General features: G+C 44.3%; 1 protein-coding gene and 1 non-coding gene across 4 annotated transcripts in view; both read right to left on the reverse strand.

The window, feature by feature from the left end:
* Nucleotides 1-287: 287 nt before the first annotated feature.
* The window catches only part of LOC139411480 (transcription factor 12-like), a 92770-nt gene continuing 74214 nt past the window's right edge, over nt 288-18843 (reverse strand). For all 3 annotated transcript variants that reach the window (XM_071157905.1, XM_071157904.1, XM_071157906.1), the window contains exons 10-20: nt 18219-18358; nt 17457-17601; nt 17265-17335; nt 12853-12958; nt 9709-9785; nt 7464-7649; nt 4400-4529; nt 4084-4249; nt 3684-3919; nt 3410-3566; nt 288-3272 (exon numbers count right to left, since the gene is read on the reverse strand). In XM_071157905.1, the coding sequence (XP_071014006.1) occupies nt 3421-3566; nt 3684-3919; nt 4084-4249; nt 4400-4529; nt 7464-7649; nt 9709-9785; nt 12853-12958; nt 17265-17335; nt 17457-17601; nt 18219-18358 (1403 nt within the window). In that variant the 3' untranslated portion in view covers nt 288-3272; nt 3410-3420. The remainder of the gene's footprint in view (nt 3273-3409; nt 3567-3683; nt 3920-4083; nt 4250-4399; nt 4530-7463; nt 7650-9708; nt 9786-12852; nt 12959-17264; nt 17336-17456; nt 17602-18218; nt 18359-18843) is intronic.
* LOC139412508 (small nucleolar RNA SNORD35) lies at nt 12604-12686 on the reverse strand. Its single transcript, XR_011634700.1, has one exon. It is a non-coding gene; the product is annotated as a small nucleolar RNA SNORD35 (small nucleolar RNA).

The following is an 18843-nucleotide window of genomic DNA, read 5'->3' on the forward strand; positions in this document are numbered from 1 at the left end:
ATGTCCATGCAAATATCCTCATGCACTGACCTGCATGCCTGTTGACATTTTGTTTAAATGCAATGGGCACCTTTTGGCTCTTATTTGTGAATGACAAGTGTGGCATTTTTATTGTATTTCATACGTGTAAACGACGCACACAGCAGCTGGATTTGACTAAATGTGTTGTCTATTCTTCTGTGATGCCTTAATACTCAATACAAAAGTACCCCCTCAAAGTTATTCTGTAAGTGAGCATAAAATGAAATTCAAAAAGAAAACAGCCTTTAGAAAAATGAGACTAAATATATGCTGCTATCACACTTTATTAAAAATAGAAACATATATTCCATACAGACTACAATGGTCCACTGATATTGTTTTAAAAATTAGTAACATACTATAAAACACACTCTTGCACAGAGTTCCTCATTTGGCTAAGATCCACTGTAGAAAAGTCTTCTGAGGGGGAAAACCAGGGAAGGGTTGTTGCGTCAGTAGCTCACTTGAGTGAACACATCATGGTACTGTACTTGTATTGAGCTCAACCAAATGCACCACCAGCACATCATTTCATAAAACAATCACAAAATTCAAAATTGAATGGAAATAACTGAAAAATGAAAGGTGGAGAAACAGAAAATAAAGATGACGTCCAAAGAAGGAAATATATCCACAATTGTGTTAAAAAAGATGGCACATTTATTGCTACATAAATGTTATTTACATGCTGTGTTTTCTGTAACAGAGACAGATAGTTAGATTTCTTGCTGCTAGTTTTTGATGTGCATCAACAATACCTAGACTTTTTGGACACAAGTACATATCTTTTATCCACCAACAATGGAGACTGAAGATCAAGATGGAGAGCACACCGTCATGAAATTTGAGCTTGTACAATACCTCAATGTACTAGACTGCCAGCTACAATCCTACTATGTTTTAGGATGCTATTTGTACGTTTCGGATAATAATGGTCAGGTTATGGTAAATAACCATACATTTTACTATCTAATATAGTAAAATAAAGTAAGAAACTTTTTACTCAAAACTTTCGATTTAAAAAATCTAGAAAGAGTAAAATTTTGAATTCAAGAAATGTTCTTACAATATTATTGTATAAAAGACTAATAACTACAGTGAAAAATAAGCCAAATGTTTTTTTTTTTTTGTATCTTATTTTTGTTATTTTTTCATATATTATACGAGGAAAATCAGCTGGGAATACAGAAAAGTCTAACATAGGAGCAAAGAGACAGACAGCAGAACATTCTAAAATTACAGGGGAAATGAGAGAGCAGGCAGTGACATACATTTTAACCTCAGAGTCTGCCAGTAACATGAATACAAGCTCATGAATACTGAAATGATGAACAAGGCCACATACAGTCAGAGAAAACACAACAATACGTTTCCAAATTTATCACAAAAAGAAAATGATTGTAAACCCCCCCCCCCCAAAAAAATGTAGAAACTCCTTGGAGTGGTTCTCAATGGCATCCTTCGTTCTATTACTTTTCAAAGAATAGGCTACTTGTCTCTGGATGTGGCAGCCTTGTTTTAAAGGTGGATAATAATGGAAGACAGTATACAAGGAAACAAATGGAATAAAAACCAGGAGTTAAGACCAAAATACTTTTTTTAAAGAAAGTAAAGCATGCGCACAGATAAAAATGTAAGTGGTGACCATTGTTCTTCATCCTGAAACATAAAAAAAATCTGCTCAAAACTGCGTTTGTTCATCATTGTACTATACCTACCTGAAGGACCAGCTGTTTCTGATGTTTAAAAGCATGTGAACTCCTAAAGCTCCCCCTTCCCTTTCCTTCACCAGTAACTTCACTGCTTGGATCAAAACAAAGCCATTCTAAATAACTTAGAACTCCTCTCTGCTATTTCACGCTTGACATCATATGCTTTACTATGAAGCCTAGAGAAATGATTTGTATACAATTACAAATAAACATATAACTTTTGATAACTTTGAATAATGTTTTTTAAACTTTTTTTTCTTTAGTTATTTTTAACAGAAAAAAAGTTATGTGAAAATTTAATTCAGGCCAGGTGATATTGTGGTCGTCGTTTTGATTCTACTTTTTCACTAAGCAATCCATGATAAGACAGTGCTAGGCTATTACAAAGAGCATGACCACGGCTGTTCAACTAACCAGAGACCATACTGTAATAATAGAAAGCAAACTGCAATATCAGAAATATGTCATTGTTTACATTTAACACTATATGGCAAAGGAATGAAAAGGCAGTGAAGTCCCTTTTCCTTTAGTTAAGACACTAAGAAATATGCAGGGAATGCTAAGGTTTGTAAATGGTTTGCTTTCTGTATTTGAACTGCTCACTCCTGATAATAAACACCTTATAAGTCTTTAGTTGACCTTTCAGGAAAATTAGAGTTTGCCATTCTTCTGTCACCTGTGACACAGTTTATAGTGTTCAGGCTAGTGTATGTGTGGAACACTATTTAGCTGGGCTCATACCCACCCCTCATGTCTAGTCCTCTTCCTCTAATTATGTCAGTAACATGAAGACTGAGCTATACCAAACGGACACATGAGCAGGTCGTTTTGGTTTAAACAAGCTGTTCATTGCGGCATGAATAAAATATAAATAATATATGTTATTTTTATAAATGGGATGCTTGTCTTTTAGTACTCAATACCGCCAAATGATTTTTAGTTGGGCCCTAAAGATCACTTTAAATTGCCTAATATTTTAATTTGTATCTTTCTCAGGAGCCTGAGTATCTTAATCTTAGTTCTTAGCCTGATACTGGCTAGGGAGAAGGGCTGGGCCATACTAGTGACACTGGCAAACTGTAGATCAACTGAAAAGCCACAGGCTTCTTAAAGCATATTCATAACTTTCCCTTTAGACATAGACTTTACAGCTCAGTAACATAATAAATAGAACAAATAATACAAAACAAATAAACATAATTGCTGTTACAATGCATTCGTCAATTCAGTTTAGGCACAAGGCAAACTTCCACATGGGAGGGTGGAGGAGATCGCGACAGTCTCTGATTGTTCAGATGCGACACGCTGCTTGCAGACAGTGATATGTGCTGAAGTTTTCTCGTGGGCAGAAATATGTTGGATGTCATCACAGGGACCTGGACACTGGGCTTTTCTTCAATCTAAGGATTGCGTTAGTCTGGGGTTTAGCTTCAAGTGGTCTGTCGCCTCCAATTTGTGTCACAAACTGTGAGTCCTGTCTGCCATTGGGAAGCAAGGGCACCATCTCTATCTTACAGAATTGATCTGGATCATTTTGATCTGAAGGGGCAAAAACAGGAATAACTCAGTCACAAAATATGATGTTTCATAAAGTAAGTAATGTAGTATCTCATCACAGCTATTACTGACAGAGTGAGAGTGTGTGGATGGTGCTCCATGGAGATGTACTACTGTACCTGTGTGCTCCTCAGAGTCGGCCCATGGGGTTGGATGTGTCGGTGAGGCCGGGGTGGACCCCATGGTGGGCCTGCTGGTCCCCAGAGATCCCATGGCCAGACACCTTCTCCTCTTCCCTCCTCTTAAGGCAGGCTGCTTTGGGGTTCAGATTCCGCTCTGCGTGTATAGAAACAGATTAACGTGTGTCATTACTCTTCATAAGCAGTGTTATAACTCTTCATAAGAGGTGTTATAACTCTTGTGTGTTACTTGTGAGAGTGTAGGAATGCTGACCTCTGACTTGTTGCTCCAGGCTCAGTATGACTGCCACGGCCTGGTGCAGGATGAGCAGCTTGGTCTGGGGCTTCTCGCTCTTCAGGTGCAGCTGAACCATGCGGCCCAGCTCCTTGAAAGCCTCGTTGATGTCTCGCACCCTCAGGCGTTCGCGGGCGTTGTTGGCCATCCTCCTCTCGCGCTCCCGCTCAGCCTTCTGCTCTGGGTTCAGGTTGTCATCATCCTCATTGATGCTGCTGCAGAGGGAGAGAGGCCCAGAGGCGCAACAGTAAGACTGAGGCTGATTGTTTTTGGCTATTCACATGATTGGACTCCAGGGAGATTTAGGGACATTCTAAAACTGAATGTTTTAGACAGAAGGTCAGAAAGATTCATGTTTGTGGTTATTAGGTTAATTTACCTTGTCCTTGTGCCTCCTCTGGGAGTCTTGATGTCTCTCTTGTCGCTTTCGTCTCCAGAGCCGAGGTCGTCGGAGGAGTGGCCATCATGCATGTCGTCTCTGTCCTGGTTCTCTACCTTCAGCTCCAGGGCTGCTGCCACCTGACCAGCCAGACCTGCAGCCAGACCTGCAACACGCAGACATAAAGGTAGAGAGTCAGGTCATATGGAATCTCCGATCATTTACAGCCAACAGACATTTCACATGTAGTTATTTTCGGTGTGTAGTGCAGAGATGAGATGGTCATGGGTGAAGTTGGGAGTGTGTCATGTCATACCTCTGAAGGTTTCCACTTGGTGGTTGAGTTCAGCGGTGGACATGCTGGACATGTTGGACATGGAGCCCACGCTGGGCGGCCCTCCGTGACTGTTGATCAAACTGCCAGCCTCATCCCGGTGAGAACCACCCTGTCAGAACACAGAGAGAGAGAGAAAGACAGAGACAGAGAGAGACAGAGAGACAGACCGAGAGAGAGAGAGAGACAGTACATGTTCAGCTGTAGGGAAGGGTTCTGGTCTGAATGAGCCTGGAAAGGAAGGAACGATGTCTATTCAACCAGAGAGAATGCTTTTATGACTCAGATATCTCACACTTGAAAAGCAGAGAGAGATAGAAAGAGAACTTTCTTGTTCAACTTCACTTTAGACTGACCTTCACAAATGGAATGCTGTTGCTGTTTGTTCAAAAAAGAAATAACAACCTCCCAGAGCCTGGCTCAGAGCTTTGAGGGAGATTTTGTAGTCTACAAGCCGATGATGAGAACCTTGGTGGAAAACTGTCCATTGAAAACACTTGTAAAAACGCATGTTTGGCTTGGATTTCAAAACAGGATTTTCTAAACACTTGTCATGACAAATTGAACACAATGCCTGACCTTTCTGGTGAGCTAAACAATCATATTTCCTCATATTAAAAGCAGGATATACAGGTGGAGCTGCAGTACAGGAGTCCGTTTCTGAGAACTAATGATGGTTCCCAAGTCCCTCAGTTCTGACACTGGGGGGTGCTTTGGTGCTGTACTTCACCATAACAAAATGCATAATTCATATTCAGGATAAGGGAAACACAAACATACATTTGTATTGCTGTATAATCTCTTCATAATAACGAATGCAGTGATGTGATGGTAAACCTATCCCCTTCTCTCTTTTCTTTCTGATTTGCTTTTCTCTCTTGGGTTAGCCACGGTCATTATGTTCTGAGGGTTCTTCCTCTTCCTCTTCCTCTTCTAGATATATCCATCTCTGATCTATTTGGAAGCAATATAAGGCAAAGCCCACTCCAAAGACAGACCATTTCCTTATTTTCCCTCCATATTGCTTGTGAAACAGAGTCCTCCCATCATGCTGCATCACCATCGCTGTGCTCGCTGGAGTTTACCACATGTTCCCCACTCAGCTATCTGGTTCTCTTCTGGGAACTAGGGGAGGAGGAGAGGAAACCAGTACGGGGGCGGGAGGGTGTATCTTTCATTTTTCTTATGGAATGTGATCCCAAGTCACTGTTGGCCTCTGTTAACCCACTGCCCCCAAACCCTCCCCCTCCTCCTCACTACGCTAATCTCTGCAGCGCTCTCAACAGGTGTCCAAACAAGTCTTTGTCTGGCGGAGGAGGAGGGGCGCGGGGGTGCTGGCGAGGGAAGAACGCTGCCATTTTCCTTGCTGGGTCTGATTACCATACAGCTGAGGACCTCTATTTGGGTGGAGACTGGCCTCAGGCGCACGCTTCCTTCCATTCAGATTTGTTGAGTTGGTTAAAAAGAGGCAGTGAACGAGTGAAAAGGGCTGTCCTGAGTAAACGGCTGTGGCTGTGCCATGCTGAGGTGGCTGAGCTCTGTCTGAGCAGCAGTCTGAGGGGACCCTCTCTCTCTACCACAGAGGAAGCTCTGTGTTCATGCAGACACAGCCAGTCCTCTTTTAGTCTCACAGCTCACCAACATCATCACTATAGTCCCTTAACACTCTGTAACGAGCACACCAAACTGAACTGCACCATGGGAGAACCACTAAAAATGTATTTTTAGTCACAGACCAGTAAATACTATCCTGAGAGTTCCAAGGACCACAACACCAATATCAAAATGGCCATGACTGAAAACACATGGTGCACTGGGACATTTTCTTCCTTCTACAGAGAGTAACAAACCAGAAATACTAGTCCCTGTATTTAAATTATTCTGGGCAAAGGGGACACAGGCTGCAAGCTTGCATGCTGCGAAGGATGTGAAAGGTTGTAAACTTGTCTGTAAAATGGCACTGGTTTTAGTTTTGGCAGTACAAATACAGGAGCACCAACTCCAATAAATGAACAGTCAGGGGAGAAGTAGTACGGCAGAAACACAGAACACATCCAAACCTTGTCCACTTGAAAATTGGATATGATTGTTACCACAGGCCAGGGATCAAATGCCTCCCAATTTTCTTGTGGGTTTGTTGGCCCGATTACCATGTGAGTAATGCAAGGACTAGTCTCACAGATGCTACTCCACTGCAAGAATGTTTACTAATCAGCCAGTGGTAGGGGGACAGGTTCCTGTGAGGAGCTGGGACTGAGGCTGACGTCTGGACAGTAAATGATGAGGTAAGGAAATGCTGAGCATGTTTCAGTCGTCGGCATCCTTCCCTCCTCCATCACATCCCCTGAATGCCTCCATCCATTTTCTTAGAAAAGGGAGTTTAATCCAAGAGGATCTTAATCCAACCCTCCACCCACATACGCCAGGACTGATTCAGAAAATTCAGGAAAAATATGGCCTAAATTATTTCCCATCACCTAGGGATTAGTGTAGAACTGTCTCCCTCTGTTGAAACTTCCACTACAGATGTGCTCAAATCCCTCTCCTCTCCGATATGAAATAGTTCAGATGGAGGATGGGCAAACACATTATGCTCTGCACCGAGACCTGCATCCCCTCGTTCCCCAGGAGCCGCCTCATAGGAGTGCAACTGACAAACACTTTCCAGACCAAAGCAGAACTTCACTCCGTTTTGCCTGGTTTTCTCATTCAACCCTGTATACGAGGTCTTTCTTAAGGAGAGTAAGCCTTCAGGCCAACTATTACACATATGGAAAGTATGTGAGTTTAAATTAAACTGCTCTCTGTGGAAAAAGGCAGCGTTTTTGCACATGGCTGTGGACTCATTCTGAACAGGTGGCCAAGGCTTGTTTATTAGCCTATTTGGAGAAACGCAACGCACAAGCACATATGCCTCTCCTCAGTCGAAAAAATACTTTCTTTTAAGTATTCAAAGTCAATTCTTAAGTTGCAAAAAACATGAAACATAATATCCTTAACATCTAAAACACTCAAGATATTTTTCTTCTGCAAAGTTAATTCATACCATTGCTGCTGTCCGACTAGCAACCAATCCGGCGGCAGGGAAGTTTGCTCCGAGGGTTGCAATTGGCCCGTTCTGTCCCAGCAGGCTGTGTATGTCGCTGGGCAGACTGGTGGTGGAGCCCACGGCATGGTTCCGCAGGACGAGGATGGCATCATCCAGTCTGTCCAGGCGATCCTCCATCCGAGACTGGGAGGACCGAGAGAGAAGAGGGGAGGGGAGAGAAAAACAGGAGAGAGGACAGAGCAGTTTACTATAAGCACATTAGGACAAAAAAATGGAGTACATTGTGATTTTATGGCGTGATCTTGGAGTGAAAAAACACCACAGGGATAATAAAAGCATAAAAGAAAGACACTGAAAAACAGATGAAGAGGAGCCATTTCAACCTGAGGAGGGGCACAAGGGATGCATGTGTTCATAACAGACAAGCATCCTTATTTGTATCTATAGAAACTGATAAACGGGCTGGCACACCACTCATTTGTATCTATAGAAACTGATAAACGGGCTGGCACACCACTCATTTGTATCTATAGAAACTGATAAACGGGCTGGCACACCACTCATTTGTATCTATAGAAACTGATAAACGGGCTGGCACACCACTCATTTGTATCTATAGAAACTGATAAACGGGCTGGCACACCACTCATTTGGAGCACCATGACTATTCATTTGGTATTAAAGCATCTTATGCTCCTAAGCTGATTACTAAAAGCTGAAATGTCAAAATAGAAATAATAAACAACAATAAAAAGCATGACAACAAAACATTTGAAACTCCAATTAAATGGAACGGAGGCCAAGCTGGTGAAAGAAAGAAAAACAACTAAGGATGTGCAAAGGTGTCAAACACTGATGGGTAAAGTCTCCATCTAAAGGACAGGAGTACCTCGCATACATCCTTTAAGAATGACATGGCATCCTGGAGATGCTCATGAAGCTGCTGATGGACTCGAGTTTTCTGCCAAAATCAGAACAGGAAAGCATGTGAGCACAAATAAACAGTAGTGGAAGAGCCAGAGATAGTGTCGACTGAGATAGAAGGACAGAGATAGTATAGACCAGTGGCTCCCAAACTTTTGGGGAACTCTGTCCGGTTTTCAACTTACTCTTGAAATGTCGAAATTGGGTAGTGCATCATCAGTATTTCTTTTGTCATGTCAGTCATTGCATACCTTAGAGAGCTTTTTATAACTTGTCAGAAATGTCCAGATCAACTAGCCCATGTCAGATAACGTTCTTTAGCTAGTTTTTTTTAGCCCATGTTCGAGTCACTCAAATATCACACGAATACACATTAGACATGGTAAAATGTATAGAATTGCAAGACAGTTTGCTTTAAAACTGCAAAATGTTCTCTGCACCTCATTAGAAAATGTGATGAATTGCAGGAAATAACATTTTGTAGGTTTAAAACATATCTCCACCAACAAGAGAACAGTGCTTGTGCACATAGAAATAGACATGGCATGCACGCGCGCACGCGGGGGGGGGGGGGGGGGGTGCGCGGGATGTTCCCCAATGCTGGAGTTTGGGAAACCCTGGTATAGACTTAGATAAAAGGACAGAGATAGTGTAGACTGAGATAGAAAGACAGAGAAAAAGGAGAGTCAGACAGAGACAGACATATGGTAACTAATCATTGTGTCAGGCAGCATCAAAACTGTGGTCCTGTGTAGATAATAACTCCTGACCCCTCGTCCTCTCCTCCCACCATGAGGTCCCATCCCTCCCACACATTCGCTGTTCACACTGATCATAGATTTGGTCGCTTCACAAAAATCCTATTGTAGGTGGCATTCAAATATAGTGGGTAAATATTTATCCCCACAGCCGATGGTGTGAATGTGTGATGTGGGCGTCAGGCGGCGTGGGGTGAAAACTGATCCCAAGTCGTGTTTCTGGTCCGCAGGCAACTAGCGCTGGAATCCTGGAGCAGTGGTGGTTCAGTTAACGCAACAGCTGCCAGGCTCCCCAGCCCCCATAACACCAGCCCCCCCAACCCCACCCTGGCCCACGGAGTAGGGGACAGATGGCAGGAGACACGCCCCAAGGGGCGGTTATTGTTCAGCAGCACCCCCCCCCCCCCCCCCCCCCCCCAACGCCGACATTTGTCAGCCAAGAATCTTCATGTAATGCTACCCTGCCCTACGTGAGAGAACCCATCTACTGTGTGCTTGTCCATTAAAAAGTGCTCAGGGTGTGGGGGAAGGGAAGAGAGAGGGGGGGCAGGGAGACTTACCAGTGAGTGCAGGGAGTTCTCATAGTTGGGAGAGGGGGGGCTCTGTCCAGCTGCACCACGCGACCATTGGTTGGTACCTGAGAGAGACAGAGCGGGAGAACCACAGTTATCCACCTGACATGGCTGATTCAGCCATCCCAACATGGCCAATGATTAGAGACCTGCATCCTGCTCCACTCTACAGGGGCTGACTGACACACAGCACATCCACATCCTGTCTGGTCTCTTGTTGTTATGCTGTGAGAGGTATTTTCAGCATTGGGGCTCAGCTGCATCATTTCCTGGTGACTGGGCTGCATCCTGCAACATGAGCCAGGTCCGTGGGTGGAAGGCCCCAACATACACCAGCACACTGGGACATGGCCTACATGTACATCCGCTCATTAATGAGCTAATAGCCCAGGGAACAAAGTGAACAGTGATAAGAGGCCCGGCTGGGACCGAGGCTGTCTTCCACTGACAGAGTGATTCTTCCACGTCAAAAGGACTCCCTTACTCCAATGAGCCAGAAAGTTCCAGAAGGCTCTAGCAAGGCTGCACTCGTGGGTGCTCCTCTTGTCCACTGATCTAAGCCCGATGTGATTGGCTTCCAGGGGTCACGACACAAATATCCTCTGACCAATCACATGCCAAGCTGAGGTATAGTGTAACAGTCCAACAGCTCCGTGGCTTGCCAAAACACGCAGGCCAAGACAGACTCTGAGACTTGACCTGAATTAACTTTCCATTCTGAGATTCTAGAGACAACCAAGAGACGGCAATAGTCCAAACAAATGGTGGAAACATCTAATTAAGGAATTCCATTCTGTCCCAGACTGGGTGATCTCTAGAGCACATTTGAATTTGACATTAAGCAGAGGGGATCACAATGTGTGGGAATGGTTATAATCAGTACATGAAATGTGCAATGGCACATACAAAACAAATCAACTCAATCTGATTAGTGTGAAACTAAAATAATCTGCGTATCAAATTGAGGTATCCAATGCAACAAAATATATTTTTATTTGTCTCTTTATCTTAGCCAATGTTGTCTGAAATATTCCAACTAACAAACAACAGTGCACCAGGAGGTAATGCATTACACCAAGCCTGTTGTGTGCACATGAGAACAGTTCAAGTCTCCTTAATCGATTGTGACAATGAGGAAACCTCCCAGGTTATTTATACTGGGCTGTGTTAGTGGGCCAGCCCCAGCTATGGGCCCTCACTATACCGCCTGGTCTCCATTACTGTGGCAGGAGGTCAACACCCAGCCCACGTACTCTAGCATACTCTACAGATGGATACATTGTTTAGCTTACCTCTCATTCTCTCATTTAGGCTGTTTGTGAAAACCAACAGCAGGCCCCATTTTCTCCCTGTTCTCCTCTAAAATGGTATTTCAGTATTTGAGAGAGAAAGATCGGGAACTGGGAGATCGCTAGCTAATGTTAGTTTGTTTCTGACAAACACTAGGATTACATATCCACTTGACCCGGGGGAACTGTTTCCATCGATTCATCGTCAGAAGTGTAAACTAAGCATTAGTCGTCTTCTGAGAGAAAGTCTCTCCGCACAAAGGTCCTGGAAAAGCCCGGCTTTAATTAAGAGGCTATTAAAAGTAACTTTGGAACAGGAAATGAGGGAGCCTCTCTGCTCTACCTGCTCTACCTTCCCTGGCGTGAACCAAACAGGAAGTACTCATAACTAAGCCTCCCTGGGCCTCTGGTCCCCACGTGGAGGAGAGGGCTAATTGAACACACCAGCCAGAGTTGAGTTGAGCAGCACCAGGGTGTATATCTGTTCCTGCCTGGTTAGGCTATGAAAGTAGCTAATCCTAATGAACAGATGGAGCAATTTGTGGTTAATCTGAACATCATGCCAAATCATGCCCCAACTGACCTATGTAATGCCCCCTATTCTAATTAACAAACTTCAAACAAATAAATTGATATTAAATCACAAAACATGAAACAAGAAATTCATTTTCAATCATCCCAGTTGCCCTTTTAAGCTACATTACATTTCATTTTTATGGAGGCGTTCTATTAAACTAATGGCAACAGATTTAGAAATGGACTTTTGGGAAGGGTTTTGGACAAAGGCAGATGTTTATTCATATGGAAAGTCATGGATGTGGAGTATTTGTTTTGCATTTGTAAATTGAACAGATACTGTAGATTTACTGAGGATTATGATTGTAAAGAGAAACTCTGTTTCACATTGTAACAAAAGTTGGTGCCCTTGGTATCATGTTGTATCATTATTTGTATAACAAAACAATCCACACCCAATTAACCACTGTACCTGCTTCTCAATCTCCAGGTGACAGGAACTTCACTGATAAAATCTAAATGGTTGTTGGCATTCTATCCCCGTCCTCCCAAGTAGGGCATGCTGCCCTGAGGCCTGGCTGGCTGAGGTGTAAAGAGGGTGCGTGAGGGGTTGGCATCCCTCTGTGTAAAGCCAATATAATCCCCCTCATCAGCTGAGTCACTGTCGCTCCTCGGGCAGAAAAATGAGGCCCTTTGCAGGCCGGTCGGTCCATGGGGAGAACAGCTGTCCACAGACCAGAGCAACAGCTGAGGACGAGGGGGGCATACGTGGAGACAGCTGTCGCCACTACATCACCACACACGGCACAACTGCCCACTAAAACAACACGCTGGGCTTTCCCTCTCTCTCTTTCTCTCCCTCCCCTCTCTCTCTCCTCTGCCAGTGTCTCTCACAATTATTAAATTTCCCCTCCACATTGCTCTGCTACTTATGGAAACTGATTATCTGAATTATCTGGTAGAATGAATGAAGTGACTGAGAGGAGAGGATGTCAAACTCTAAGATAGTCTCTTGGGCCCCTTCAGCAACTGAAGAGAGCTGACTCCTTATCACTATGTAGCTAGGGGTTGTCTGGGGTAAACTGCATCATCTGTCGCCATGAGGCAATGTCGTCAAAGTCAGAGACTCTGAAAACCATTGTGAGATAAACATCACTTGCAGTGTATGGAGGAAACAGTGTAAATGCTCTGAGGAAGCAATAACCACCATCTCTCCATGGCATTGGGACTAGTTTAGGCTGGTATATTGCTATAGTGCAGTAGATCAGAGTGCAGACTGATGTTCTATCTGCCCTTCCAGAGGGGGCGCCGTTGGTCACCACTGTACCTGCTGAGGCGGCAGCACCTGCTGTGCCAGTCAGGGGCGACGGAGATCCTACAGGGGTGGAGGGGTTGGATGGAAAACTACTGCTGGTGTGGTCAGGTGAGTAAATCTGTAGAGAGAGAGGGGAGAGAGAGGGGAAGAGAGAAGAGGGAGAGGAACGGAGGGGAAAAGAGTGAGGGGGATGACAGAAGGAGGGAGAAAGAGAGAGATCTGTCAGTAAGGCAGAACATGCAGCTCTTTAAAATCACAACCTATCGTTTCCCCATACTTTTTATAGCCTGTGTCACCATCTTTCTGCTGGCGCACGGCCGAAATTGGCTCATCAATTCTGGGGATTTTCCAACCAGGGAGCCCATAAAAACGTTCAGAGCATACATATGGGCCTTTAACGGTGAGCAGTGGCTTCAGTGAAAGCAACAAAAAAAAGGAACCGCAAACCCTATTCACTGCGACACCTGAAGGCTCTGACCAGTCCGGTGCCCTCCTCTAACTCTGCTTAGTGTTGTTTTATTTAGATCTCCCCCACTAGCTTCAACATAGATAATATCATACAAATACTGTATCTACAGTAATATGGCTGATACACTATTAGAGGAGAAGTCAACGTCTTTACTTAGGGGGGGAAACAGGAACAAAGTGGTTGAAATCCTTTAAAGCTAAAGTGGACTAAAATCTGCCCTAAATCCCATTAATATCTTTCAAACATGGTGCTATATAACTGCAGTATAAACCCAGGGTGGAGTGCTAGATAAGGGAGGTGACGAGAGAGGGAATGCCCAGCCATAGACAGGGAGAGATACAAAGGCCAGCATTAATCCCCCAATAGAGATGGAGCGGAGGGGGTTATCCTGAATGAGCTGCACCACCGCACCTCTCCATGCTAAACCACGCCCTGAACTGAGCCCCAGTGAAGAACCACTAACCAGAACCACTAAAAGTGGAAGATTAGTATACACTCAGAACAGACCAGTTGAGGTGTCTTGTATGGACTATAAAAAACAATGTCTCCTCAATGGCAGAATGTAAAGCTTGGGTCAATTAGGTTTTAGGGCGACATGACTATCATGAGAGAGAGCAAGAGAGAGAGCGAAAGAGAGAAAGAGAGAGAAAGAGAGAGCGAGAAAGAGAGAGGATGATGTGATTCTGAAGCATACAGATTATATCTTTAAAACTTTCACGGGGATTTCATTTGTTTAGAGAAATGCTGGATTAAAGCTGACAACACATCCCTGATTTGTTCCCTTTAAGAGGATAGTTTGTGCCATAATGGAAAGTGTCTCTCGGTAAACCAGGGTATTAGAGATTCCCTTTAATTAGCAGAGGCAGTAGATCCAGAAGGATTTCTCAGTCCTCCAAGTAAACATCACATCCTACTCATAGGAAACCGTTTCACTTCAGTAAACACAATGGAATGCCGTTATTAATCATCTTCTCTTTTAAGCTTGATCACCAAGCTTTTGTGTTTCAATCAACTTTTGAAAATCCAAGTGGTTTGGCTATTGCATGTCACTCCGTGTACCAAAAGATATGTTTTTCCCTGTGGGGATTTACACATGCTTCTTCTTCTCTATTCTTTTAAATCACATTTCTCAGTCAAAAGGATTTGTCACTGTTCAGTATCTTTACCCTGAGACACTCAATCCTGTTGAGAAGTAATGACCATCAACTGTGATCACAAGTGTATGTCTCAAATCAATGGGACTCAAAACGAATTAGCCAATATCTCTTCTCTTTCTAAAGCGGGCCGTCTATAGCCGTGACTCCTGACCCTGCAATATACAACGGGCCATTCTTCTGGTCCCGGGCTACTTCTGCTGTATTCAAACTGCAACACGACTCATTTTACCAACAACAAATGAGGCTCCGCCTCCTCATCGGTCACGCTCCCCCGGGCAGCGGGGGGCCAATAAGCATGGCCCGTTTAAAAGGCCTGGAGAACAAAAGGCCCACAAAGGGCGGCCCGCAGAGTTGAGCCACAGCAGTTAGGAACCCCCATCGCTCCCCCTGGCCTCCCCACCCCCCTCGTCTCACCCCAGCCCAACCGTGTCCATTTCACTGCAGCTTTGTCATGCTAATAGAATTGAGTCTGCGAATACAAAAATACTTAATTTGTGATTATCATACACTTTCACACACACTTTTCTCTTTCGGGTGCGCACCACTGAGCCATAGCACTTCCCAAATGTAAACCCACTACGCTTTTACACATCCTACTTCTCTCACTTTTTACTAGGAATAAAAGCTATTGTCGGTTTAATTTCTCTGAGGTAAGATACACTTTATAGTCAAAATGATGTCGACTCCCCTTCAAATTAGTGGCTTCGGCTATTTCAGCCACACCCAATGCTGACAGGTGTATAAAATCAAGCACACAGCCATGCAAACTCCAAAGACAAACATTGGCAGTAGAATGCCCTTGGGGTGGCAGGTAGCCTAGTGGTTAGAGCGTTGGGCCAGTAACCGAAAGGTTGCTAGATCGAATCCCTGAGCTGACAAGGTACAAATCTGCCCCTGAACAAGGCAGTTAACCCACTAGGCCATCATTGTAAATAAGAATTTGTTCTTAACTGACTTGCCTTGTTAAATAAAGATAAAATAAATAAAATACTAATGAGCTCAGTGACTTTCAATGTGGCACAGTCATAGGGTTCCAACAAGTCAGTTTGTAAAATGTCTGCCCTGCAAGAACTGCCCCAGTGCTGTTATTGTAAAGTGGAAATGTCTAGAAGCAACAATGGCTCAGCTGCGAAATGCTAGGCCACACAAGCTCACGGAATGGGACCGCTGAAGAGCGAAGCACGTAAAAATAGTCTGTCCTTGGCTGCAACACTCACTGCCGAGTTCCAAACTGCCTCTGGAAGCAACGTCGACACAAGAACTGTTCGTCAGGAGCTTCATGAAATGGGTTTCCATGGCCGAGCAGCAGCACACAAGCCTAAAATCACCATGCACAAGTGTCGGCTGGAGTGGTGTAAAGCTTGCCGCCATTGGACTCTGGAGCAGGGAAACACGTTCTCTGGAGTGATGAATCACGCTTCACCATCTGGCAGTCCAACAGACTAATCTGGGTTTGGCGGATGCTAGGGAAATGCTACCTGCCCCAATGCATAGTGCCAACTGCAAAGTTTGGTGGAGGAGGAATAATGGTCTGGGGCTGTTTTTCATGGTCCAGGCTAGGCCCCTTAGTTCCAGTGAAGGGAAATCTTAACTCTACAGCATACAATGACATACTAGACAATTCTGTGCTTCCAGCTTTGTGGCAACAGTTTGACGAAGGCCCTTTCCTGTTACATCATGACAATGCCCCTGTGCACAAAGCGAGGTCCATACAGAAATGGTTTGTTGAGATTGGTGTGGAATAACTTAATTGGCCTACACAGAGCCCTGAACTCAACCCCATCTAACACCTTTGGGATGAATTGGAACACCCAACATCACTAATGCTCTTGTGGCTGAATGGAAGCAAGTCCCCGCAGCAATGTTCCAACATCTAGTGGAAAGCCTTCCCAGAAGAGTGGAGGCTGTTATAGCAGCAAAGGGGGGACCAACTCCATATTAATGCCCATGATTTTAGAATGAGATGTTCAACAAGCAGGTGTCCACATACCTTTGGTCATGTAGTGTATATTAGGCCGGGTTACAGATGAGTTCTGGGAGTTATTCAAATGAGAAATAATCAGTAAGAGCAGGGACAGAAGAGCTCTCTGTGAGGTTCTGTGGCTGTGGAAACCAAGAGGGCTCTAACTGGAAGGAGGACATATTCATCCTCAGTAGCACAAAGGTTTATGAGTTACTGTCTGTCAAACGTGCAGGGAGACATGATCAAAAATGGAACAAATACCAAGGCTGGATTATTCAAACTGGTGCGTAATGTTTTTTTTTTTTTTTACAATTTCCTTTCTTGTATACTCAGAGATTAAGTCTACAATTATCCAGGCTTAGGCCCAGAAACAACTGCAAACACATCCCTCTGGGCTTATTTAATCAGCATTCACTATAGCACTTAATACCCATCGTGACCACCGAGGTCGCTTCCTTTACAGACTGAAGAGGGCCATTAATATAATGCACCATCTCAATTTAACACAGGAATAAAAAATATATTTGATTTTAAAGTGAGTGGAGAAGGTACTGTAGTCAAGAACACAGGATTCACACCCAGAGAGGGGACCAACCTAGAGGGGATATCCACGGAGGATTCCTAACCATCCATGTAAGCCTAACGCCTCAATCAAACTGCCATTCAGAGGGAGAGAGTGCAATTTGAAGTGCTGCATGGATTGTGCCTCCATTTACCAGTAAACCAATAGGGCTTTACTCCCAACAAACAACCTCTGTGGATTTGTAACATGGTTTCTATCTCTTTTGAGGCTTTCCCATTTACCCGGAGGACAACAGGGGTGTGCTATACTCACCGAAGCCAAAGCTTTGCCCAGTGCATCTCCAGTCTGCTGGCTTCCAGTGGCATTCCCTCGATTTGCAGCAACTACAGAAACAAGGAGAGGACATTTATAACACAGAGTATAGATTAAAGAAGATAACATCATTATAGGAATTTATCTCGCCTATTGATATTTAAGAGTAGATCAACCAAATATTCACCGTACCCATGACCCCGTCTGTGGTGTTGATAGGCGGGGTGTGTGTTGGGTTAACGAATGGTGAAGTGCTGGCATTGCTGCGGTGGAAGCTGGACATTGGAGGAAGACTGGCATGGATGTCTGTCGGCGATACAGAGTGTGGAGGGTAATTCTGAAAGAGAAAGAGGACAAAACACTTGTTCATCAGGACAATGCAATTTTGTGTGTGCCTACACTTGTTCAGTGGTAAGAATAGCATTGTGCGTGGTGAAAAAATATCATTTGATAAAAGAGAGGTTATATGAATGTGGAGCCCAGACAGACAGAGGGCTTTGGTTGGGCAGCAGCTGCAGGCTCCCTGTGAGTCCCAGTGAGACACAGTGGGCAGACAGAGCAGAGCAGATGAAACACTGATAGAGGGGGTCAGCCGTGTCTTACACAGATACTGCCCAGACAGCAACATCAGATAGAGAGATAGCCAGGCCACAGCTCAAAACAATCACTCTCACTACGGGCTCAGCAGAGAGGAGGGGATGTGCTCTGATGGGGCAGAACAGGACATGGAGGCTGAATACGCATCAGTCACAGTGTTTCCCGTAGCCAGACTTTTTCTGTAGGCAGGGTGGGTAATATTATGGGCTGCAATATTGCACACCACAAATATTCAATTGAAACCAATGCAAGCCAAATGTTTAATGAGCAAGGGGCAATAGAGCTTAACAGGGAGGGGGTAGACTGTCTAAGAATAGGTAGGGGAAACATTGAGACATCACTAGCTGGGTTGCTTACCAGGCGGTCATGTGAGTGCATGTTGACGTAATTTCCTGACTGCGGCATGTGAGATGAAGATCCTCCCAGCATTCCTCCATAACTAGGCTGGTTGATCCCATTGGAGGAATTCCACGGATCAGAAGAGTTGTGGGTCCCATCTAATGACAACAAACAGAGTTGAGTTGAAATGGATCCGTCTTGAGTTTCATCCCTATTCTTTACAGTATAATGACTCATGTAACAAAAGGATCAACCAATTGAAGAGACATCCTGGATTTGATTCCAGGAGAGGGCAGACGTTTAAATGGCTTTAGTTTAATAACCAGTCAAGTTTACATAAAATGCAATATGCCTGAACAGCCATGAAGCAAACCACAACAACAAACCACAACACACAGCTTGATTATGAGAGCCCAGAGAGACCTTTCCACAGAGGGCAGTCCCCCTCCTCTCTGCTGAGTTTCTGGATCACACAAGGGGGTTGTTCACTCTCCCAGTCTGGTCTTAGGACTGAAACACAAGCCCTGTCCTGGACACAGCTGAGATAACACTAAGCCTCCCTTGGCTAACAGAAACCAACCAGATCCCTTCAAAGACAGGCGACTGAGACCAGGCTCAGTGAAATACTGTCTACCAGAAGAAA

Source organism: Oncorhynchus clarkii, chromosome 6, assembly GCF_045791955.1.
Source record: "Oncorhynchus clarkii lewisi isolate Uvic-CL-2024 chromosome 6, UVic_Ocla_1.0, whole genome shotgun sequence".
NCBI lineage: Eukaryota > Metazoa > Chordata > Actinopteri > Salmoniformes > Salmonidae > Oncorhynchus > Oncorhynchus clarkii.